Source organism: Heterodontus francisci, chromosome 6 (assembly GCF_036365525.1).
Source record: "Heterodontus francisci isolate sHetFra1 chromosome 6, sHetFra1.hap1, whole genome shotgun sequence".
In the NCBI taxonomy this organism is placed as follows: Eukaryota; Metazoa; Chordata; class Chondrichthyes; order Heterodontiformes; family Heterodontidae; genus Heterodontus; species Heterodontus francisci.
In genome coordinates, this window is record NC_090376.1 from 46,142,834 (window position 1) to 46,169,224 (window position 26,391).

At 40.3% G+C, this 26,391-nt stretch overlaps 1 protein-coding gene across 6 annotated transcripts in view; it reads left to right on the forward strand.

Annotated features, from left to right (window-relative positions):
• The first annotated feature begins 5,750 nt into the window (after window positions 1-5,750).
• Window positions 5,751-26,391, forward strand: part of rnf6 (ring finger protein (C3H2C3 type) 6) — a 58,183-nt gene continuing 37,542 nt past the window's right edge. For 2 of the 6 annotated variants that reach the window (XM_068033600.1, XM_068033595.1), the window contains exons 1-2: window positions 5,751-5,897; window positions 18,046-18,129. Coding sequence is in view for 3 of the 6 variants with exons in the window: in XM_068033595.1 (XP_067889696.1) it covers window positions 18,076-18,129 (54 nt within the window). In the remaining 3 variants the exon portion in view is untranslated. Of the gene's footprint in view, window positions 5,898-15,153; window positions 15,238-18,045; window positions 18,250-26,391 lie in introns of all 6 variants that reach the window. The other 4 variants (XM_068033598.1, XM_068033597.1, XM_068033599.1 and 1 more) reach the window with 4 other exon arrangements.

The window sequence follows — 26,391 nt, forward strand, 5'->3', positions numbered from 1 at the left end:
ACTTGCCTGGATGGGTACGGTTCCAACAATACTCAAGAAGGTCAACACCATCTAGGACAAAGCAGTACACTTAATTGGCACCCCATCCACAAACATTCACTCCCTCCACCACCGATGCACAGTGGCAGCAGAGTGTGCCATCTACAAGATGCACTGCAGCAACTCACCAAGGCTCCTTAGACAGCACCTTCCAAACCCGCGACCTCTACCAACTAGAAGGACAAGGGCAGCAAATGCAATGGAACACCACCACTTGCAAGTTCCCCTCCAAGTCACACACCATCCTGACTTGGAACTATATCGGTGTTCCTTCACTATCACTGGGTCAAAATCCTGGAACTCCCTTCCTAACAGCACAGAGGGTATACCTACCTCACATGGACTGCAGAGGTTCAAGAAGGTAGCTCACTATCACCTTCTCAAGGGCAATTAGGGATGGGCAATAAATATGGTCTATCCAGCGATGCCCACATCCCATTAAATGAATAGGGAAAAAGATTTAATGTTCACAACAGCGACATAGTTACAAAGTCACCAAGTTTGGGAAATAAATATTCCGAAGGACGCAACATTTCGAAAAGACAGACAGAATGGAAAAGGAGGAGGAGTAGCCCTGATAATAAAGGATGACAGAAGGACAGTATTGAGAAAGGATCTTGGTTCAGAAGGTCAACAAGTAGAATTGGTATAGGTGGAGTTCAAGAATTAAAACAGTCAGAGTAGTTTTATATGTTCCCTAGCAGTAGTTATACCATTGGAGAAAGCATTATGCAAGAAATAATTGGAGCTTGTAACAAAGGCAGTATAATAATCATGGGGGACTTCAATCTTCATATAGACTGGACAAATAAAATTGGTAAAGGTAGTATGGAAGATGCATTAGTGGAATGATTTTGTGAAGGTTTCCTGGAGTAATACGTTGTTTAACCATTTAGGGATAAAGCCATTTTAGATCTTGTATTGTGCAATAAAGCAGGTTTAATTAATAATCTCATAGTTAAAGATCCTCTGGAAAAAGATGATCATAATACAATCGAATTCCATATGAAGTTGGAAGCAACATACTCCAGTCCTGTGACGGAACCACACCCGCCAAATGGAAACATATCAATTTCGTCATATGGAACACTACTTGAACTTTTTACTGGGCATTGAACAAAACTTGTTTAAAAGGACTACAGAGCTATAAACAGCTAAAACATGGCTGCACATTTGCCTTCTGAAAGACAGTTGAATAAAGAGACAATGGAAGTGCTCACTGATTCAATTAACAAGATTCGTCTGGGCAACAGTGATGATCCACATCTTGTCTGTGTAAGAGCCAGCACTCCACCACCACCCACCCAACCCCAAATGACTGTGTCTAGTTAGTTTTGAAGAATCAACAATCCTCCCCAGAAGATGCTGTTTCAAGCAAAGAGCTGGTCACATGACTTACCTGCTGGCCAGACTGGGAACTGTTATAATTGTGCCTCACAGAAATGTTTGGTGCAGACTGCAATTTGAAGACAAAAGGGAAGCTCCCTTTCTCTCTCTGTCTCTCTCTCTCAAGCAAAGTCCCAGGGACCCACGGAAGCAGCTTAAGGCTCAAGACAGAGGACCTCTTCAGCCTTCTGGTACCAGAGAAACAAGTTTGAAAGTGTGCACTGGCCCCCAGCGAGAACTGCAAGCCTTCAACTCCAATCAAGGACTTTACATCCAAACCGAAAGACTGTAACTGAATTCTATTTATTGCCAACCCTACTTCAACCCCCCCAATTTTTTCTTCCCCTCTGTATCTATTTGTGTGTGTGTTCATTGCATATGCATGCTAGCATGGTTGAGTTGCGTATTTTAGTAATTTTAACTGAGTTAGAGTGATAAGGTTAATAAACTTACATCTTTCTTGTTTAAACCTGAGAAAGCATGTCTGATTGGTTCATTTACAATTTCAATTAGAGAACAGTGAGCAAGGACTCATTGAGAGGTTAAGCTAAAACACGTGTTTTAAAAGTTAAACCCTGTTATGGCCAAACCAAGAAAGGTGCCAAAGGGGAGCATGAGACCCCTTCCTCACCTGATCGTAGCAGTCCTTAACAAGAATCTTGAACTTATACAAATCCAATTACGTAGGCATGATGGGAGAGCTGGCTATGATTGATTGGGTAAATAAACTAAAAGGTATAGTGGTAAATAAACAGTGGGGAGTATTTAAAGAAACAACTCAAAATGATAAACAAAAATACATTCCATTAAAAAAACAAAAACTCAGCAAAAAAGGTCCATCCCTGGCTTACTAGGGAAGCTAAGGATAGTATTAGATTAAAAGAAGAGGCTTATAATGTTTCAAAGCATAGTAGTAAGCCTGAGAATTGGGAATGTTCTAGAAAGCAGCAAAGCGTGACCAAAAGTTGATAAAAGGGGGAAAAAAAGTATGAGAGTAAACTAGCCAGGTGTATAAAAAGAGTGTAAGAACTTTTACAAGTACATAAAAAGGAGAGTGGCTAAAATAAATGATGGTCCCTTTGAGGCAGAGACAGGAGAAATTATCATGGGGAAGGAAGAAATGGCAGAGACATTGAACAAATATTTTGGCTGGGATTTTATCCGGGCGACAGGGGTCTTGACCATCGGCAAAAGCATTGGCGAGACCCCTGCTTCACTTTCTCTGGGGAAAGCCCAACGGATCAGGTATAAATTAGGGACTTAAGTGGACAGCAGCGGGCCTTCCCCAGGATCAGGGACCCCGGCAGCAGGGGTCTCGCCAGCTGAGAGCTGCCGACCAATCAGAGGCTGGCAGCTCTTTAACTGAGCAGCGCCACTGCAGAGGTGGTGGCTGCTGCCAGTAATGAACCCACCGGTAGCCGTGGATTGCTGAGGGACCCAGGCCACAGGTAAGTCAGGGTGGGAGGGGTTTCGCGGTTTGGGGGGTTGCAGGGAAGGGGGTCGTGAGGGTGTCGGCAGCAAGGGCAGGGAAGTGTCTCTCAGCAGGCCTCCCCTTTCTGATGACAGGTCCCTCATTCAGGCACTAAGTGTCTTTTAACAAGGGACCGCTCCCCGCCTCTCCCTCCACCCGGAGCTGGCAAGCAACCTGTATGGGTTTGTTTGGTGCTCCCTGTGCGGCGACAGGCTCACCGCTGCTGGGCTAACACCGGCAGTAGCAGGATGAGGTCCTTAAGTGGGCATTAATTGCCTACTTTAGGCCCTCAATTGCCAGCAGGAAAAGAAGGTCTGCCTCGCCACCAACCCACTTGATTATATGCTCTCCCCACCTCAAAACCCACAAACGCAACACGGGGGAGAGCATAAAATTCCCCCTTTTGTGTCTGTCTTCACAGTAGAAGACACAAATTACATACCAGAAATGGAGGCTAATAAAAGTGAGGAACTTAAAGTAATTATTATCAACAGAGAAAAAATATTGGAGAAACTTAAGGGACCAAAAGCCAGCAAATCCCCAGGACCTGATGGCCTACTTCCAAGGTAGCGTCCGAGGTAAAGAGGTAGCTGCAGAGATAGTGGATGCATTGGTTATGATTTCCCAAATTCCCTAGATTCTAGAACAGTCTCAGCAGATTGGAAGTTAGCAAATGCAACACCACTACTCAAGAAATAATGGAGAGAGAAAACAAGGAACTACAGGGCCAGTTAGCTTGACATCAGTTGTTGGGAAAATGCTGGGATCTATTATTAAGGAAGTCTTAACAGTGCACTTAGAAAATCATAGTATGATCAGACAAAGTCAATGTGGTCAAAATCCTGGAACTCCCTTCCTAACAGCACAGTGGGCGTACCTACCTCACATGGACTGCAGCGGTTCAAAAGGCAGCTCACCACCACCTTCTCAAGGGCAATTAGGGATGTGCAATAAATGCTGGCCTACCCAGTGACGCCCATATCCCATGATTGAATGAAAAAAACCTCACTTAACCTGTCTCTATCTCTTTGCAGCCTCTTTACGCCACCCTGCAGTTTACCTTTCCACTGAGCTTTGTATCATCAGCAAACTTAGATACATTACTCTCTGTCTCTTCATCCAAGTCATTTATACAGAATGTAAATAGATGAGGCCCCAGCACTGATCCTTTCGGCACCCCACTATTCACTGCCTGCCAACATGAAAATGCCCCATTTATGCCCACTCTCTGCTTCCTGTCTGTTAATCAATCCTCTATTCACACTAATATATTACTCCCAACACCATGAGCCCTTATCTTGCCTATTAATCTTTTATGTGGCACCTTATCGACTGCCTTTTGAAAATCCAAATATACTACATCTACTGGTTCCCCTTTATCTATCCAATTAGTTACATCCTCAAAAAACGCTAATAAATTTGTCAAACAGGATCTCCCGTTAGTAAAACCATGCTGACTTGTTCTAATCATACTATACTTTTCCAACTGCAATGTTAAGACTTCTTTAAAAATAGTTTCCAGCATCTTCCCAATGACTGATGTTCGGCTAACTGGCCTGTAGTTCCCAGTTTTCTCTCCACGTCCTTTCTTGAAAAGCAGTGTAACATTTGCCAACTTCCAATCTGATGGGACCATTCCTGAATCTAAGGAATTCTGGAAAATCATAGCCTGCACAAGCACCATCTCTGCAGCTATCTCTTTTAGAACCCTAGGATGTAGGCCATCTGGTCCAGGGGATTTTTCAGATTTTATCCCTCAAGTTTCTCGAATACTTTTTCTTGGCTGATGTCAATATCCTTAATCTCCTCACTCTTTTTAGCCCCTAGGTTACTGCCTATTTCTGATATTGGAACTTGTGTCTTCTACAGTGAAGACAGACACAAAACATTTGTTCAATGCCTCTGCCATTTCTTCATTCCCCATGATGATTTCTCCTGTCTCTGCCTCTAAGGGATCAATGTCTACTTTAGCTACTCTCTTCATTTTGCTGTACTTATAAAATCTCTTACAATCTTTTTTTAAATTGTGCTATTTGTCTCTCCCGGTCCTCTGTGCATCTTGCTTCTGCTGTCTATTTCAAACTGATGCCCATTCCCTTGACAGTCTGTTGTCAGTGAGGTTAGTGGATGGAGAAATGTTTTGCAGCAAGTGGAACATGCGGACATGTGTTCTCACCAGACCCTGGAGACAACTTTAAAAGTTGTGATAAAAACAAAAAATGCCGAAAATACTCAGCAGGTCTGGCAACATCTGTGGAGAGAGAAGCAGAGTCAACATTTCAGGTCAGTGACCTTTCATCAGAACTGGCAAAGGACGGGCACAGAATCTTTGCCAGTTATGATGAAGGACCTGAAACATTGACTCTGCTTCTCTGTCTGCAGATGCTGCCAGACCTGCTGAGCATTTCCAGCATTTTTTGTTTTTATTTTGGATATCGAGCATCTGCAGTATTTTGCTTTTATTTAAAAGTTGTGATGTGTACTGCTTCCTTTTTATGCAGCAAGTGATTAGGATCTGGAGTGCATTACCTGAGACTGTGATGGAGACAGGTTCAATTGTGGCTTTCAAAGAAGAATTGGATAATGATCTGAGAGAAAATATTTGCAGGGCTACTGGAAAAGGCAGGGGAACGAGACTAGGTGAGCTGCTCTTGCGGAGGGCTGTCACGGACACGACGGGCCGAATGGCCTCTTTCTGTGCTGTAACCATTCTCTGATTTTTTTCAACGAATGAAGGCTCTCTGTACCGCCCCTCACAGCAGGAAGTTTAGGAGTTGCAATGTGCAACTTCTGAAGCTCGCGCACGGGGGGCGCGTCTAATCGCAGCACGAGCACGCGGGCATGGACAGTGTTGCGCGGGATCGCGCACGAGGGCGAGGCTGGCTCGTTCCAGCCCGAGGGTCACGTGTTGCAAGCGGTACGCGCTGATGCCCAGTTTACGGCCGGAGCAGCAGCTGTGGAGGTGAATCTGTGTCAGCGGTGAAGAAGCATCGACTGTGAGGTATCACCTTTTTCTAACACATTCGGCGCCGTGTGACTAGTTGGTGTTCTATTAATGTAAAGTATTAAGGTCAGGATTTATTTCAAAATCTCTGCGGGTCATTTACTCCATCTTTTTTCAGTCCCATTAAATGGTTTGTTTTTTCGGAATCTGTTGCGGATCAGGCTAACGTGATGGCCTAGTCCCGCCCCCCGTTAAATGTTGATTGGTTGGGTGTTGTCGCAGAAAATGGCGTCAGAGATTATTTGAATTCCGTATGGTCAGTTTGGATGTCAATCGTTCCCTTGTCGCTTGTTATTATGATAGGTTGCAGTTTGGACTGTAGTACCGGGGCCTAAATGGGTTTTAAAAGCTTTCCTTTCCCATCATTTTAATGTTTCTCGTAGGTTTTGTTTCTATTTTATTTTAAATTCTGCACGACTTAATTGCTCGGAGGAGTAAGATGATTTCTTGTAGTTCTAGTGACAGTGAGCTGTATAAACATCAATTGTGTCATTAAAAAGGTTTAACCTTGAGTGTAAATGCATTCTATAGTGCAAACATATAAAACTGTCTCTTTAATTTTTAGTCATCTATTCTCTATGGTACTGTAATTGTATCTGGGCTATCTAGGTTCGTTATCATCCTTATACAGAGCAGTCTAGGACAATGCAACATACGCTGTAGACAGAATTTCTCTCATATATGGATTATATATTCTAGAAAATATTTTTGCAACCTTATGTCATTTTACATAAATATTTAGTAAATTGGCATCCATGGTGTCATCACAAAAATTGACCAAAAACAAAATAACTATAAGTATATAAAATGTAAATTATGTATATGGTGAATAATTACGAATTTATGTGAACTTTTTCAAGACTAGTCTAATTTTAGGTTGGCATTATTGTTACAAACTATTCTAGTTTCATCTTGACTGTTTGATAATCAATCCTTTCAATTAGGTTGTTGCTCCTCAGTCATTCCTAGTATTTTATATATAATTCTCCTTTTCACTTGCTTTGATTAATTGCATCATTTGGTACACTGCAATACAATTTGAGATTTACAGGATTAGAAATTGAATTTGCTGTAAGTTGGAAATCAGTGTTTGTCTTTATCTGAATGCTATAAAATCTAGTGTATAAATTGCACCTTAACAGGTATTTTTTGAAATATAAATTCTTAGTCCATTTAATATACCATTTTAAGAAGCATTTACTGTATATTGTGATAGGGATCCAGCAGCCATTTTGTTGGATGACATTGCACACATCTTGCAAATCCTTGTTTGACTTGTCTCTGAATTTATCAGTAGACTTGGCTGGTCAAATCAAAGGAATGCTATAGGGAACACTACTAAAGAGACATGTACGATCCCCTTAACACTGTTATGACATTTCTTGGTTGAGATATTTAAATTTTCAGTTGACTTTGCAAATTACGAAGTCGTCTTCTCCTGAATAATGCTGCCATTTTCCTTTTGCTGCTCTGAATCCTGATCCCCTCCGGCATTGCTTATGATCAGTATGGTGTGTCAATGCTTATGCGCTATGGTCCAGCTCCTTTCTCTTAAATTCTCTCTAGTTTCTTTGTAATTTTCACTGATGTTTTGCATTATTGTAAGGGTTTTAAAATATTCTGAAGAGCAGTTGTGATCCTAAATAATTGAATTGAAGTTTCATATGTCTAATGAAAGCATAATCATGGATGTAAGTATAATTGCACTATTAGATTGTATGTCCAATTGTAATTTTCACCTCCAAAAACATACATCAATTATTTGGAAGCATTACTTTCTCAAGTCTAAAATCTGTTAAACAATACTCTATAATTTGTCATGTTATGATTTTTAACACCCTAGGCACAGCATAGGAGAAACAACAAGGAGATACTGATGAATCATAGAATTGTTTAAGAACAAAAGGAGAATTGGACACCTTTGCTGTTCTTGGGCACAAGAAGAAAATGGCAGCACATTCTGTATTGGAGAGTAGCTTTTGAAAAATGAAAATCCTAATCTACATCTCAAGGGAAATTATTAGGATACTTATCTGTGGAACAGAAGCAAAATATTGCAGATGCTGGAAATGCTTAAGCAAGTCTGGCAGCATCTGTGAAGTTGGACATAGTGAGTGAAGACTAAGTGTAGTCTTTTTAGATGAAGTGGGGTTAGAGGCTGGGAGATAATTGGGCCACGGCAAGCTCACATAATTTAGTCTCCTACATTCTGTCTTTATTTTTAGATTTCCATTATAAGTTCCCATATGCACATTTCTAATTGAAACTGCTTATGTAACTTGAGTATATTGTAATTACACCTTCTGCCAGTGGTGGTGCAACAGGCTCTCCTTTGTGGAATGGGGACGAGAGTATCATTACAGTATGGCAAAGTTATGTGGTAGTTTCCATAAATGTGGAATTAAGAATTCATGATGGAAAAAGATGACAAGTGTGGACAGATGTAAATTTTTAATAGAGATGTTATGGTCATAAGTAAACTGCCAATGTTTTCTGATGTGTCATTTCATGCATTGTTTCATAACTTATTACAGAAATAAATTCAGGTGGGGAACATTGGTTTAATTTTGCATTAGATTTCAATTGAACAATTTATTTTGAGATCTGGGTGGCAGCAGGGTGGAACTCATGTACTTAAAATGGTTAAGGCTGTTGGTCAGGAGCATAAATGTTACAGTGCCCAATTGAACATGTGTGTCAGGCAGTATTGATGAGCTGCCTCAAAGATTACTCCATTGTTAGTGTCAAGATTCTCTCACAGAGGTGTGGCCTCTCTTTTGCCAGGTGGAATACCAACGCCTGAATGTTAAGCCCAAGGTTGTTTTTTTTTTCCCCTTCAGGGTCAGTTTTGTGACATTAACCTGTAGAAGGGTCAATGACAGTTGCCTAAGATTTCATGGCCTCTAAATAGTTCAAGGGCTTAAGGATCCAGACAACAAATGGCTTGTTTGCAGCAATGGAATTTGGAGTGTGTTTCATTAATCACATCTGGGAAAATGCACTCTTTAAGGGGTCCAGGCCTTACATTTGGGCATCTGTGTGTACTTCTTGGAAGGTGCATGGTGCTAAGTATTACAGGGCCTTCAGGGCTATTTATGTTTCTGGATAGCATCACACAAGGTTTACAGACTGTTCATTTCTTTCCACGCATGATGGCAATATGTCAGCCTTGCAGCTTCAAAGATGATGCAGTGCTTTCTTGATTCCTTTTCACAAGCTTTCTGTTAGCGACATGGGATTCAGAGTGGCGCAGCAATTGTCATGTATTTGTGAATTGGCATGCCCTTTGCTTTTCAATGATACTGGCCAGTTACTTTCATCGTCAAAATGGCAGTTTTTCACTGTTAGTGAAATACAGGTCTCACAACAAAGGATGATTTCCAGGTTGGAACGGCTGATGGGGGTTTTGTTGTAAGTCGGATATTGTGGGCAAGAAGCCAGCGATCGGGTCTGTATGACTGCCAGTAGGGCAATCATGATAGCAGATCATGTAGTCAGTGATTTCTTTCCTTTGCAGCTGAAGTCATTAAAAAACAGTATGATGGAGCCTGTTATCAGCTTTTCCTATTCTAATCTGCATCCTATTATGGTAACAGGAAGGAGAATTGTTAAACAAAAGCAGAAGCCTTTTGAAAGGGTACACTGATCCACAGATTGTTTTCATCTGCAAGGGTACACAATTATGCAAAAATGATCCGAAATCACTTTTTTGTTTCAAGTGCATTGCTAATCATGGTCAAAAAGGTTCTTCTGGACCAGTGCAGGTGACTGGATCATTAACAAGGCTAATTCTCCGAACAAGGTATCCCCAGGGTTTGGAGAGAGCATTTTGATCTCATCTGAATGCACTAGGCCTTTGCATGGAGTTTGGAAAAATTGGAATGAATTGTGCAGAAAAAAAAGTTACTGAATTGGTTTGATCGAAGGAAGTGGACTTCTCTCAATTGTCTAGTTCCATCAGTATTTGTGTGGAATTCCTAATAACTGGTGCTAGGCAAGTGGGGAACAGGGGAATCGCAATGGCCCTGAAAGTGTCAGAAGTCACCTCTCACCTTGGAATTCCATTCTGAGGTTGCTGAATAGGATCCTGAGTAACTTGTGTTCCAATGCGCAGTGGTGATTTCTATCTACAATGAAATCCTGGTGAAATTCAAAATGATTAAGGAATCTTATCAGTGATTGTTTAAGATGGTTCTTCAAGTTGTCGTGGCATTTAGATTGGATGGTTAGGAGGCCTGTGACATTGTCAGAAAGGGATAGACTGGATTTTGCTCTCATAATGAATGTCTTAGGGCAGGTTATGATTCATTGAGATTATCATAAAGCTCAGAGAAAAACTCATTTGCTCTCAATGTTTTTTGTCAGACTTTCAGCCAAGTGCCTGATGCGATTTGCGATTCCCCCTTGAACAATACAAAGCAGTAATATTGCATTTGGGGGCACTTGCCACCGTATCGACCAGTTAGCCATTGTTCAAGATGGCTAATGGAGCACACTAAATCCCACACGAGTCTGCTAACAACTCAGTAGCTTCTGTGGAAAGGAACAAACATAAACATGGGCAGCATCAAATCCCATACCAACTAGCCAAAAGGCTTTAAGTGCTTAGTGTGGCAGAATCATCATGACTCCTGATGGCCAGAATAGAACCCAGAGGTGTCTATCTTCCCTATTCACTTGGAATATTGGCCTTGGATTCTCTGTACCTACTTGGAATGTCTTCCAGTGACCACCTTCATTCCACAGGAAAATATTGTGAGGAACTGAAAGCACAAACAAATGAACATGAGAAATTCAAGCACTGGGGACATCTCCGCAGCAGCTGATACTCAGCATCACTAAATAAAGTGATGCTTCAGCAGGAAAAGGACGAAGACCAAGATTCCTGCAGAACTGGATTATTTGCCTGATCCAATCACGATGAGAGAGTTAGAGTCTCGCCAGTGCTGCAAGTCCGAGAAGACAATTTGGTGTTGCCTAACATGAGCTTGGACTTGTGCTAACTGACCTTGTGATATTATGCTCCCCCACACCCTTCCCCACCACATCCCCTCCCAATTCTAGAAGCCCAAGCCAATGTTTTTAAGATCTATTGAATTCATTGTGCCCGGATGACATGATGTTGACCACTGAAAATTATGATTCAGCAGCAGCTGTTATTCCAAGCATTGAAATGCCACCTGTCAGGGCAGCAATCCTGCACTGCTCTTGTCAAGAGCCTAGACACATGCTTCCAGAGCTGGCGAGTACCACCAGATTTTTGGTTCCAGATTTGGCACTTAATTTATTTGGACAGATTCTGTCATTGGCTTCAAGCTATGGTTATGACATTCAAGAAAAATAGGAAGCTAGTTGAAGGTGGAGGGGTAGCACTGTTAATCAAGGATGGCATTGGTGCCGTAGTTAGAGATGACCTTGGTTCAGGAGATCAGGATGTAGAATCTGTTTGGGTGGAGATGAGGAATAATAGGGGAAGAAGTCACTAGTGGGAGCGATCTACAGGTCAACAGTATTCACAATGTAGGACGAAGTATATAAGAAGAAAAATTGGGTGCTTGTGATAAAGGGTTGGCAGCAATCATGGGTGATTTGAATCTACATATAAACTGGAAAAATCAGATTGGCAATAGTAGCCTGGATGAGAAGTTCATAGAATGCTTTTGAGAGAGTTTCTTACAGCAGCACGTTCTGGAACCAACCAGAGAGTAGGTTATAATAAAAGCAAAATACTGCGGATGCTGGAAATCTGAAATAAAAAAAAGAAATGCTGGAACCACTCAGCAGGTCTGGCAGCATCTGTGGAAAGAGAAGCAGAGTTAACACTTCGGGTCAGTGACCCTTCGGAGTCGGTTATATTCGACTTGGTTTTGTGTAATGTGACCGGATTAATTAATGACCTCAGAGTAAAGGCACCTCTGGATAACAGTGACCACATGATTGAATTTTACATCTAGTTTGAAAGAGAGAAGAGTGGGTCTAAGACTGGTATTTTAAACTTAAATAAGGGCAGCTATGTGAGCATGAAACCTGAGCTAGCTGAAGTGAACTGGGTTACGAGGCTCGGAGATAGCTCAATAGAGAAGCAGTGGCAGACATTTAAGGGGATATTTCAGAATAAGTATATTCCTATTATGAAGAAAAAATCAAAGGGGAGGACCTGCTATCTGTGGTTAACTAAAGAAGTTAAGGAAAGCATCAAACTTAAGGAAAAAGCATATAATTGCACAAAGATGAGTGATCGGTCAGATGATTGGTCAGAATATAAAGAGCAGCAGAGAATGACAGGCTAATCAGGAGAAAGAAATTAGAGTATGAGAGGAAGCTAGTTAGAAATGTAAAAACAGACAGCAAGAGTTTCTACAGGTATTTAAAAAAGGAAAAGAGTAAGTAAAATGAGTGTTGGTCCTCAGAGTGAGAATGGGGAGTTAATAGATAAGGAAATGAACAATATTTTGCTTCTGTCTTCACTATAGAGGACACAAAAATATTCAGTAATAACTGTAGATCAGGAGGTGGAAGGAAGAGAGGAACTTGGTAAAATTACAATCACCAGGGAAACAGTACTGAGCAAACTGATGGAGCTGCGGACTGACAAGTCCCCGGTCTTGATGGGCTTCATCCTAGGCTCTGAAAAGAGGTTGCTAATAAGGTAGTAGATGCGTTGGTGTTAATTTTTCAAAATTCGCTGGATTCTGGAAAGGTTCCATCAGACAGGAAAGTAGCAAATATAACCCCTGTATTCAAGAAGGTGGGGAGACAGAAAACCAGTAACTATAGGCTAGTTAGCTTGATGTCTATTGTGGGGAACTTGTTACAATCGATCATTAAGGAGGCTATAACTGGTCACTTAGAAAATCTCAAGTTAATCGGGAATGGTCAGCATGGTTTTGTGAAAGGGAAATCATGTTTAACCAATTTATTGGAGCTCTTTGAAGGAGTAACGTGTGCAATGGATAAAAGGGAGCCTGTTGACGTACTGTACTTGGATTTCCAGAAGACATTTGACAAGGTTCCACATCAAAGGTTATTTGCGCAAAGTAGGAGTTCATGGTCTGGGGGGGTAACATATTAGCATGGATAGAAGAGTGGCTGGCTGGCAGAAAACAGAGTATGCATAAATGGGTCCTTTTCTGATTGGCAGGATGTGACGAGTGGAGTGCCACAGGAGTCTGTGCTGGGGCCTCCACTTTTTACAATTTCTACCAATGACTTTGATCAGGGGAGCAATGGCATGGTAGCTAAATTTGCTGATGACACAAAGATGGGTAGGAAAGTGTGTTGTGAAGGGGACATGAGGTTGCAGACCGTTACAGGTAGGTTGAGTAAGTGGGTTAAAATCTGGCAGATGGAGTATAATGTGAGAAAATGTGAAGTTCTTCACTTTGGCAGGAAGAATAAAAAAGCAGAGTATTACTTAAACGGAGAACAACGGCAGAATTCCGAGGTGCAGAGAGATCTAGGTATTCTAGTGCTTGAGTCGCAAAAAGTTAGTATGCAGGTACAGCAAGAAATAAAGAAGGCTAATAGAATACTATCCTTTATTACGAGAGGAATTGAAAATAAAAGTAAAGATGTGATGCTTCAGCTATACAGGGCATTGGTGAGACCACATCTCGAATACTGTGTGCAGTTTTGGTCTCCTTATTTAAGGAAGGATGTAAATGCTTTGGGAGCGGTTTAGCGGAGGTTTCTTAGATTGATACCTGGAATGAGCGGGTTGTCTTGTGAGGAAAGGTTGGACAGACTGGGCTTATTTTCGCTGGCGTTCAAAAGAGTGAGGGGAGACTTGATTGAAGTATATAAGATCCTGAACGCTCTTGACAAGGTGGATGTGGAAAGGATGTTTCCTCTTGTGGGTCAGTCCAGAACTAAGGGGCACTGTTCTAAAATTAGGCATCGCCCTTTTAGTACATAAATGAGGCGAAATTATTTTGGTGGGTTGTGTGACTTTGGGACTCTCTGCCTCAGAACGTGGTGGAGGCGGGGTCATTGAATATTTTTAAGGCGGAGATAGATGGATTCTTGTTAGACAAGGGAATCAAAAGTTATCGGGACTATATGGGTGTGGAATTCGGGGCACACAGATCAGTCGTGATCTTATTGTATGGCGGAGCAGGCTCGAGGGGTCAAATGGCCTACTTCTCCTAATTTGCATGTTATGCTTAAAGTTCTTGCTGTGACAGCCTTGCCTCAGTGATGTAATTTTTGTCTTGTCTCTGAGTCGTAACGTTGAGGGTCCAAGTCCCATTCCAGGGACTTGAGCAGAAAATCCAGGCTGACAGGAATATGGCGATAAAATGGGAAAATAGAGTTGAGGTAGATGATCAACCATGATCTTATTGAATGGTGGAGCAGGGTCAAGAGGCAATAATAGCCTACTCCTGCTATTTCTTGTTTTGATACTCCAGTGCAGTTTTGAGGAAGTGTGCTATGTTGTCAGAGATAGTCATAGTCATTTACGACATAGAAGGAGGCCCATTGAATCTGTGCCATCTCTCCATGGAGCAACTGATTCAATCCCACTCCCAGTTTATTTCCTTCAAGCATCCATCCAATTTCCTTTTGAAATCATTGCCGACTTTTATTTATTTTTTGTTTATTTATTTAGAGATACAGCACTGAAACAGGCCCTTCGGCCCACCGAGTCTGTGCCGACCAACAACCACCCGTTTATACTAACCCTGCAGCAATCCCATATTCCCTACCACCTAGCTACACTAGGGGCAATTTACAATGGCCAATTTACCTATCAACCTGCAAGTCTTTGGCTGTGGGAGGAAACCGGAGCACCTGGCGAAAACACACACAGTCACAGGGAGAACTTGCAAACTCTGCACAGGCAGTACCCAGAATCGAACCCGGGTCCCTGGAGCTGTGAGGCTGCGGTGCTAACCACTGCGCCACTGTGCTGCCCTTTTGGATGAGTCATTGAACTGAGGACATGTCTGCCCCTTCAAGTGGATGTTAAAGATCCTGTGGCACTATTTCAAACAAGAGTAAGGGAGTTTCTCCCTTCCCTTGAGTGTCTTGGCTCATTAACCCTTAACTAACGTCTCAAACAAATTTTCTGGTTATGATTTCATTGCTGTTTGTTTGTCAGGCTTTGCTGTGTGCAAATTGGCTCCCGTACTTCTTGCATTACATCAGTGAATACACTTCAAAAGTATTTCATTGGCTGTAAAAGGTTTTGAGATGTTCTGAGGTGGTGAAAGGTGCTATGTAAATGCAAGTCTTTTTCTTTTTGTTTCCATAGGCCAGTTGCTCTGACTGATGAGGAATAGCCGGTGTGGCTGCTCATCTCAAGTTGGGATCTCTATCTGGTTTTCCACAGGTTGATGTAATTTTTGTCTACATAATTTTGAGTTTCTGTTGTGAAAGACTGCATTTTTGGTAGCAATTTATAGAATTTGCGAGATCCTGGCACTGGTTATTAACTAGTCATATTTACTACTTGAAGAGTTCCAAATTATTTAGGATTTACCAGGATTTTCTGCCAAAGATTCTGTTCTGCTTCCATTTGGAACAAGAAATTACAACCTCTTCATTCTGTCTACTTTCTCTCAAATCGAAACTGGAATAGTGCTCTCACTGATGCTTGTAGACAGCTAGCTTTTTATATTGGCCATATCAACTCACTTTATCAAATACAACAGCTGTTTCATATAGTTTCAAAGCCCGAGGGAGACCGAACCCCAAGGAAAGACTTGGAAAATGAAAGACTGTATTCTCTATTGTTAGCACCTCACAGACAGGGAACTCAGTGGCTCGGTAAAAGTTCATTCTACTGCTTGGTCCTGACAGTTGTGGATGATGGAAAAAAATCTTCAGTCAGACGATTGTGTTTTCAAGCCCCACTCCGGAACTTGAACACATAACCTAGGCTAATGCTTCAGCGCAACGCCGAGGGAGTACTGCATTGTCAGAGGTGGTGTATTTTGAATCATATTAACTGGCTACCCTTTCTGCTGGTCCAGGTAAACATATAAGATTCCATGGCAGTATTCGAACAAGAGTAATGGAGTTTTCCAATTGTCCTAGCCTATGTTCTTCCTGCAGCTAGACACAGCCAAAAATGATTAACCGATCATTATCTAATTCTTTACATATGGAACCTTGTTATGGACACATTGGCTGATCCTTTGCTTTTCTGACAATAATGACAATACTTTAAAAGTTATTCGTTGAATGTTCAGTGCTTTGAAATATTCCTGAAGACATGCTATGTAAATGCAAGTCTTTTTTCTTTAACTTTCACACCTATACATTTCCAACTTGGTAGAGATATTCTACTTGTTAAACATGTTACTTTAGATTTTGCCCTTCATTTTTCTGATTAGATTTAGAATTGCAGTTGTCTCAGACCCAGTTATAACTATTACTGTAAGTAATGTGTAGATCGACAGGATGGTGGATAAAAATTACTGCAACAACATTTAATAGAATAATACATTTTAAACACTTTGGCAGTATTAATTGCATTTAGTTTACACCTAACCATTTAATACCCTATTTTTAGTTCCACTGGATTTTGCCCCACATTTTGAAGGAGTTTAATCCAAATAGCAAATGATATTAATTACATTTTGTGCACATGTACATATAAAGGAGCTTTACTGCAAGCGACAACTTGGTATAATACGAAAAGTGACTTCTGGAAACCACATTTATGCAAAGTTGACCTTTTAACTAGGGATGAAGTTTTGAAAATCAATGAATGCTTGTAAAGATCACCATGATCTGAAGCACTGGTTAGTTTTTTATTCATGGGATGTGGCATTGCCAGCAAGTCCAGCATTTATTGCTTATCCCAAATTGTTCTTAAGGTGGTGGTGAACTACTGCAATTTCTGTGGTGTAGGTACTCCCAAAGTGGTGTTAGGGAGGAAGTTTGAGCAGCACCGATCGAGGCAAGTGGAGCAGATTCAATCCCACTCCTGACTTGTAGCTTGTTGGAAAGGTTTTGGGGAGTCGGGAAGTGAGCCAGTCGCTGCAGAATACTCAATCTCTGACCTTCTCTTGTAGCTATACCATTTATTTGGCTGGTCCAGTTAATTACCTGGTCAGTGGTGACCTTCCCCCCCCCCCCCCCCTCAAATGGGGGAATTCGGTGATAGTTATGCCATTAAATGCCAACAGGATGTGGTTAGATTCTTTCTTGTTTGAGATGGTTGTTGCCTGGCATTTGTGTGGAGCAAATGTTACTTGCCACTTAATCAGCCCAAGCCTGAAAGTTGTCCAGGTCTTGCTGCATGTAGGTACGGACTGCTTCATTATCAGAGGAGTTGAATGGAACTGAATACTCTACAATCATAAGCAAACATCCCTATTTCTGACTTTATGATGGAGAGAAGGTCATTGATGAAGGAACTGAAGATGGTTGGGCCTCGGACACTGCTCTGAAGAACTTCTGCAGCGACATCCTGGGGCTAAGATGATTGGCTTCCAAAAACCACAACCATCTTCCTTTGTGCTAGGTACAACTCCAGACAGTGGAGAGTTATCCCCCTGATTCCCATTGACTTAAATTTTACGAGGGCTCCTTGATGCCACACTGAGTCAGATGCTGCCTTGATGTCAAGGACACTCACGCTCTTACTGTAACTGTGGATTCAGCTCTTTTGTCCATGTTTGGACCAAGACTGTAATCGGCCCTGGATTCAATTTGAGAAGTTAACCAATTTTTTTTAAGCTTCTGAATATGTATCAGATTTTCATAAAGAATATTGGCCTCAATTAATGAGCAAAATGCAAACTGAAAACAGTACCAGCTGGCCACCACAAAAAGCCACCTATAAAAACCCTTGAGAAAACCTAAAGGTGTCATAACTCATCTCTACAGACCAGAGCATAATGACAACACCATCTCCTCATCTGCAACTGCTAAGAAATCTGGTAAGTCATAGAATAATTTCCATATCTTTCCAAAAAATAAATACATAATATTTTAAAGTTCATAGTCCATTATAACAAGCATGCAAGTATAGGTTCAAAGTCTTGCAAATCCTTCAACAATGTCCTGTACCTTTCACTTTTTGCTGCTGGTAACCACTGTGATTTTACTTCATTTGCAGTGCTTTCATTGTAATAATTTGAGTTCATTCACAGTTTTAAAAACCCAAGGTAAAATTATTATTTTGTTTTCACAGATTCACCTTGGTCCAAGTAAGAGTAACACCATGTCAGAAAGTATGGAGGACACTTCTAACACCGATGTTGAAGTCTCCCTACAGGTGATGATCATCTATAGCATCAAAGGTTCAGATAGGCAGTCTGCCTGCCTAGTAAGGGAAACAAGTCTTCAATGGGTGAAATCACCACAAGGCTTTCTCTGGTTACTGCAGTGACAGCTGGTGGGTTGCCCTTTTTATACCATGAAGATGAAGGGCCAAAGCCATTAAGGCTTACAAGTAATGAGATAAATCAGAAAAAACTGATGAGATAATACCAAACTTAGATTTTAAAAGCTTGAAGCAGGAGACTCTGGTGTTTTGACAGTTCTGACACCAGGGCAGGATGAGTTCAAGTAGGATGTGTCTTGATTTCAATAAAGCAGACATGTAGGAATAAGGGAAGAGTATGTAGGATTGTATATTTGGGCATTAGGGAGATAAAAAGATAAAGGACACACACGGTTGTAATTAGAAGAGATTGGAGGCTGGAGATGAGTGGTATTGCCCATCAGAACAAGTGCTTTCTTGTATCCAGCCCAGGAGTGTGAGAAAAAGGAAAGTTCTAGTTTTTATAGTGTCTTATTGTGTCCTCGGGACATCCAAAATAACTTTACAGCCAATTAAATACTTTTATTTATATGGTTACTGTTCTTATTTATATATTATTTATATAAACATGACATCCATTTTTGCACATGGCAAGTTCTTGCAAACCGCAAATGAACTGAGGAGATAATCGCCCCAAATTTCTTGCCCCAGTTATGTTGAAATTAAACTGAAATTTATGCCAGTTTCTGTACCAATTTTACCAAAGGGAATTTGTGCTGAAAATTTTTTCAAAGTTCTTTTGTTTACTTTGACATGTAAATATTGCTGCAAAACAAGCGCAAATGCCCATTTATGTTACAACTTTGCATACTTTACAAGTGCTTTTGTTTTTTTGAAAAGTGCTGTATTCCTGTCACAAAATAAAGACTTAACTGCATGTTTTTATTGCCGTTCAGATTTTTTTTTGCCAACTGAGGAAACTTGCATGTGTGGGATCTGAAATAGTCGTGTTGTCCAGTAGAAATTGCTGACTAGCTGCAATGTGACTGGCTTTTTTAGTAGAAAGCTGTCTTTTTCAATGATAAAAATAGATATTGTAAATCTCCTTCAGGTCAAAAAGCACTTACACATGCTGCTTTTCATCGAACCCAAACACAAAAAAGGTTAAAGTTCACATGCATATGTTGTTTCTTACATTTTATTTACTAATCCGAAATGCAATTCGCCACATAAGGTATTGGACAACACTAAAACAGAACACTATGATACCTCACAGCAACAGTGATGACTATTTACTGATCTGGCAAAAAAAACACAAACTTGCATAATGAGAGAGTGTGAATCTCAGTTCAATCTGGGTTTGAATTCACTTGCCTAATTGAGATCTCTGACATTTTATTTGATTTAGCCACTCATTTCTACATACACTTGCTCCATTGCTATGTCTTGTAACAAAGATGAGTTTGCACAGTCTCACCATGATGTCAATTTAGGCAAGTGAACACGAGTGTCAAAAAATCAATGTTAGTATTGTTAAAAGTCTGAATTATTCAGAATTATCTTCTGTGGGTAACCACCTTACCAGTTCTGGTATCACTTTTTTTTGAGCAATATTGTGTTGCCTAACTCTTTCAGAGTCTTGTGGCATGGTGCTGCACTCTATAAAGAGACTCTTGTTCCTGATGCTTCTCTTCCTCTTCCATTATTATGCAGAACAGGAGTATATCCAGTGAGAAAGCCGTTCCAGCTGCTTCGTCCTAAAATATTTTGTGTATTCTGAGATAGACAGCATTTTGTTAAATATATTGCAGATCTCAGTAAGAATTCAAAACTAAAAATTGCAAAAAAAAAGACCATCTAACTCTGGAAATCTGTTATTACAAGTATTAGGTGATTTTGCGCTGTACTGAACCAAAATTATTGAACATAAACCTATGCCAGTACATTATTTATGTAAATATTTTGCATAGGGGCAGGGCTGTGTATTTAGCAGCAGAAGATTTTGGCATTTTTTTTTTAAGAAGTGGCACAAACGATCAAAGAAATTCAGGTGTAGTGAAGATTCAGTGTCAAGCTGGTATGAATCAGTGATACAGTAATTTTTTCATAATGCTAGCATGCAGCTTATTTCATAGTATGAATAAACTTTTCAGGTCAATCTATTTTGATAGTTGGTAGTACAGAACTTAAGTATTGCTGAAAATAGAGACATGTTGTCGAAGCTTTTTGTCTTGCACTCGTCAGGACAATCCGCAAAAATATCAATGTAAGGGAAAACAACAACTTTATACTGTATGAGAAGAGAGTGCTGATTGGTTGGCAAGTGAACTCTGGTAGAGGTGTTGCCATGGAGAATGCACCAGTTTACAGTGATTGACAGTTAACTGCCAAGCTTTGTTTGAAATTTAAACAGTATAAAATTGTTTTCCTTTACATTGGTACTGCGGCTTTTCCTGATGAGTGCAAGACGGAAAGCTTCGACAGCATGTCTCTATTTTCAGCAATATTTTGATAATGTTGGTTGAATTTGGCTAGAACATCAGGAAAACATATTGCTCTTCAAACAGTCATTTTTTTTACATTGTGACTGAGCATGTAGATGTCTCATCCAAAAGATGGCACCTCTAACAATGCAACACTCCTTCAAGATTGCACTGATGTCCCAGCTTAAGTTGTGTGTTCAAGTCCCTTGTGGGATTTGAATCACAATTTTCTGACTCCTAGTGAAGAATGCTACCAACGGAGCCGGGCTGACTATCAGCATCAGAAGGGGGGAACCCACGCTCCTTGATATCTTCAGCATTGGAGAAGATGTGGGAATCCATTTGAAATCAGAGAAGACGGGTCGAGGATGAAGAAGGACTAAAGATGAGGTTATCAAATGTAAACAGTACTTACTAACTGTTGAGAGAAACATGAAAGTGTGTGTTTGAAGGACATGAAGGTGATCAGGCTGTAGTGATTCAGCAATTATACTGCAAAATGTCTGAAGATTATGAGCACTTAGGGCATGTGCTGTGAAGAATGTTTATGAAAGCACAGTGGAATTATTGAAAAAGTGGAATGAAGTGAAGGGAGGTCCTTTAATATAAAGGAAGAGAGAACAGAGCCCGGGGGATCTGAGTTAATTGACCAAGTGTCAAAAGGAGGATCCAACAACTAAGGGAGCAATTTTGGGAGGAAATTGAAACATCTTTGGTTGAAAGTCGCATAATGGTAACCTGTTTTAAAGTGCTGGATGGCAAATAGTGTTGACAGCTTTGGCGATTCCCAAGGCAATGATGCATGATGTACCAAGATGTTCAAGGGCAGCATTTCAGAAGTGTGCAACAAGTTAGCAGCACCTTCCAAATCCATGACCTCTGCCATCTAGAAGAACAATGGCAGCAAGTGCATGGGGTCCCCACTATCTGAAAGTTCCCCTCCAAGTCACACACCATCCTGACTTGGAACTATAGCGTCGCTCCTTCACTATAACTGGGTCAAAATTCTGGAACTTCCTAACAACATTATGGGTGTACCTACACCCCAAGGACTGCAGCTGTTCAAAAGGCAGGTCACCACCACCTTCTCAAGGGCAGTTAGGGATGGGCAATAAATGCTGGCCTTGTCAGTGATGCCCACATCCCACAAACGGGTTAAAAAAAATAGACTGGTGGAACAAATGAAGTACAGCCTCAATAGGTGTGAACGCTTCTACAATCCACGTCATAGCCACACCAAGCTGGAGTAGAGCATTTGCCTGCTTGATCGGGAAAAGCCCATGTACAGTGAGTTGACTCCATTTTGCATTGTATGCAATTTGACTGAGCACGTTTGGCAGACAAAGTTGGTTCACATGAATCTGCTTACCATATTAGGAAGAAACCAGCAGGCCTCTACTGTGCAGCTTTGGAACATGACCATTCAGATTTCAAAATTTGTTTTTATTTGGTCTTCAGGTTGACATGGCATTGTGCCACCTTATGAAGAGGTTACCTAAGTGATTAATTCTCTCAAATTTAGCAGTCAAATTAAATTGAAACATTAATTTTTTCAAAATAGTTACAATACATTTTTCTAAAAAACATACATTGCATTACTTTAGCTCTTTGTTTTGGATTTTTTAAAATTAAACAAGTTCTACCTCAGTCTGTAATGTTATGTTTGCATGTTAAATGACAATTCTTTCTGTTTTGTACCAAGAAAACATGACCATATTTGCTTATTTGTATGCTTGTAAACTGCAAATCTTTTCTCGTGTTTCGTGATTTGTTAAATTTTTCGATTCCTGTGCCATCTATGTTGTAGACTAGTGCAACTCAACTGCTGTTTTACTTCCAAAATCATAGTTCTTCATTTGTGAATCTGTTTCCCATTCTTGTTAATTCATTAGCAGCAAGTATTCATAAAACTACTCACAATAAAAAAAAAACTGATCGCTTTCTCTATGCAGCTCACAATCTGTGCTAAATAGAGTTTAATCTTTATTTGATCTTTAGGCTGCTGTTGCATTTCTCAATTAGTAAGTTGTAAATACTGTGCCACGTTTTCCTTGGTATACATTGTGCTTGCTGTGAATATGTCCTATAACCCCAAAAGATGTATCTGAAGCTTTTTATATTGTTTGAAATACATAGCTGTATATTACCTGAATATTTTGGCACACCATTTTTTCATGTATACTATTATGAAAGCTTGGTCCAGGATTGATGCACCCTATTGCCTCAAGTTACTAATAATCTGAAAATGTCCCCATCCTCCCAAGAATAGAATGACTGGTTAAATTATGACCATGCATTTACACTGGAGCCCAATATTGGCATAATTTTGATTTTTACCACCTGGTAGACAAAACTATAGCTAATTTCTCTGAGCACCATTTTCATTGACTCAGGTTGACTTTAGTGTTGCATTTCCATTACCTCTTGAACCACGTCATCTTTGCTCATTACAACACTCACAGCTACTGATCTCCAATTTATAGAATGCAGTGCTATGAACAGTGAACCACCTGGGCATTTTAAAAATATTTCTTTCTATCAGATTGGAGTTGCACTGAACCTGCTGCACACTAAAGTAGTATTGGGCTACTTTCTGAGGAGACAGTGAAGGTTCACATACACTTAAGGCCATTCTGGTAAAGAAAATAACCATTGCTGGGTCTTAATATGCTCAGGAGTGAAACAAAGGCCTGACTTTGAACTATGCTTCCATTTGTGCAACAGTTAGCACCCTAAATCATTTTGCACTGAAGCAAAATTGAAGTATAATGGTTTCCAAACTAGGGCTGTTTCTTTTGCCATATTATTCTTTATGCTATCTCATCAGTAGCTTCAAGGAAACCAGTCGCTAATCCTCAATATGCTACTGCACAGTTCCTTCGCATATCATCGTATTAAATTCTACCTCTGCCTTACCCAATATTGAATGTGTTTTATAAGTTCAACTTGATTAACGACAGTGTACGTGGTATACATTAAATAACTCAGTAATGCTGATGACAGAAAATTAAATCAACTTCTCTTCATAGATGGCTGAATTTTAGGATTTTCTAGGATTTTGTTTGCTTGATTTTTGTTTGATTTTGATCAATGTTCTTCCACGTACTTGCTCATTGGGATAGTTTTGACTTTCGATGGAAATGACGAGGAGAGATGTGCAACAGGCAACAGATCCAGTTATCTCCTGTTTTATACTATTGGATTGCACATTCCCTAACACTTCTGATCTACTGTTTTATGAAACCAATATTTAAGCCAACCATCTCTAAGAAATTGCATATCTACTAATGTGCTACCCCAATTTCAATACAGAAAGTGTAACGAGAGAGAAGATTTTTAAAAATGGTATCAGATCTCCTGTAGAGTTGCACATGATGAGATGAGGCCAAAAAAGGGATTTTGAGAGTTTTTTTTAAGTTTAATATTTTTCAGATGTGAATGTGATCTTGCATAGCTTTTGGTATTTTCACCCAGCAGCAGATAATTAGGATTTCACTCACCCACGCCAGCTGTATAACGAAACTTGTGTAAACAGTAATAAATGGAAACAATGGGTGTGTGTATTTCTGACACATTTTCGATAGTAAATTAAGTTAACTGCTTTTATTTAAAAATTCCCTGGAAAATCTACTCCATTATTCTGTTTGTATTCAAATCATCAAAAATGCACAACTGAAACACTTATGAATGAATGCGACTTCTCTTTTTCACAGAGAAATAAAAATAGATGGTCCAGAATTCGAAAATAAACAAAAACTGATATGTATTTTTACTACAATCTGTTCCATATAAAGTCTCTAACTTTTACTGTTCACCTTTCTTAAAAAAACACTCGATATAAGCATTTTACCTGAAGAACACATTTGAGATCTCTCAAAGCTTTCCTTCAAATTATTTTGAATAACAGCCATTGGATAACGTTCGAGTCAAAATAAAATATTTTTCTAGTTGGACTGACTTAAATGTTCCTGATACATCCTTGAAATAATGAGCACTGCACACTCTCTGTTTTCAGGATCTGCAGCCTCCTCAGTCACAGCTGTGAGCAAAGATAATAAGCTCAAGTAATAAACTTACGCCTTCAAAGTCAAAACAGAAATACTTAGACATAGACAACTTTACAGTTTAAGCTTATTCATGTTATTGTGAAATATGTAAGAAATTTCATTATCAAGGGAAAGGAATCATGGATGAAAATTTTTTGGCAATTGATTGTTTTTGCCTTTTATGGTTTGCCTGATTGGTCATTCAGAATTTGTTTTCATTCTACTTTGCTTTTTTATTGGCAGTTTTCTAGCTGTCATCTGCACTTTTGACTCAAACATTTCCTGCCTCCTTCAATTCTGATTTGCTGTTTCATTTTGAGGTGGTCAACAAAGTGTGACAGTTAAATAATAGGAAGTATTAGGGCGGCACAGTGACGCAGTGATTGGCACCGCAGCCTCACAGCTCCAGCGACCTGGGTTCGGTTCTGGGTACTGCCTGTACGGAGTTTGCAAGTTCTCTCTGTGACTGTGTGGGTTTCCACCGGGTGCTCCGGTTTCCTCCCACAGCCAAAGACTTGCAGGTTGATAGGTAAATTGGCCATTATAAATTGCCCCTAGTGTAGGTAGGTAGGTAGGTGGTAGGGAATATGGGATTAATGTTGGATTAGTATAAATGGGTGGTTGTTGGTCGGCACAGACTCGGTGGGCTGAAGGGCCTGTTTCAGTGCTGTATCTCTCTGACTACTGGATGCAAGACTTAAAATTTATTAATAGTGGATCTCCTATGGCATTACTCAAAGTTAGCAAATGTGATCCCTTTTGCCTGTATGTCTTGTTCATCTCGTTGCATTCATGCTGTCTCTCCCTTCTGCTTCCATGTCTTTGTCTCTTCAACTCATCTCTGCATTTTTTTTGGTCTGCCACTGTTTCTGCTCTATATTTGCTTTGCTTTTAGTCAAGCAAAGGAATTGTTGAGGCCTGCAGGTTACATCTTTCAGTAGCAGGTGTAGGGAAAGTTTAACTTGTAGGTCATGGTGGCTCCTTTAAACTCACCCACTGCTTCACACCACCCTGTTGCATCTTCCCAGCCCACTCACTCCCATTACTTTGCACATTGCTCTCTTTCTATCGCCACCAATATTTTCGCTTCCAGAATGTCCTTATGCTTAACACATCCTTAAAACCTTTTTCCTTAGCTGTACACCTTGATGTCCTGTGACCTTCTTGACCCCTTGCTGCCCTTCTGTCACTCCTGCTGATCACCTCACTTTTCAGCACCCAACTCTTCCCCCTCACCCACCATTGCATTAAAACTATTAATGCACACCTGGCCAGTCTCCTTTTCTCCACCCTCCATAATCTTCAGCTTGTCTGAAACTTTGCTGTTTGTATAATAGCCAGCACCAAGTCCCATTCATCCTTGTGCTCACTGACTACATTGGCTTCCAGTCCCCCAGTTCCTCCAATCTAAAATTCTTGCCCTCAGTATCTTTTTATAATGTCCTACAACTCTTAGAATTTTGTGTTCCTCCTACTCCAACCTCTTAAGCATCCCCTATTGCCTTTGCTGCACCATTGGTTGTTGTGCTTACAGCTGCCTGGACTCAAATTTCTGGAATTCTTTCCATCTGTTTCTCCTTTTTAAGACCCTCCTTAAAAACCTACCTATTTGATCCAGTTTTTAGCCACTCCATCTAATCCACCCCATCTAATACCTCCTGTGGTTTGGTATCCATTTTGTCTAACTGCTTCTGTTAATCTTAGGATATTTTACTTCTTTAAAGGCAAATGCAAGTTGTTGTAAA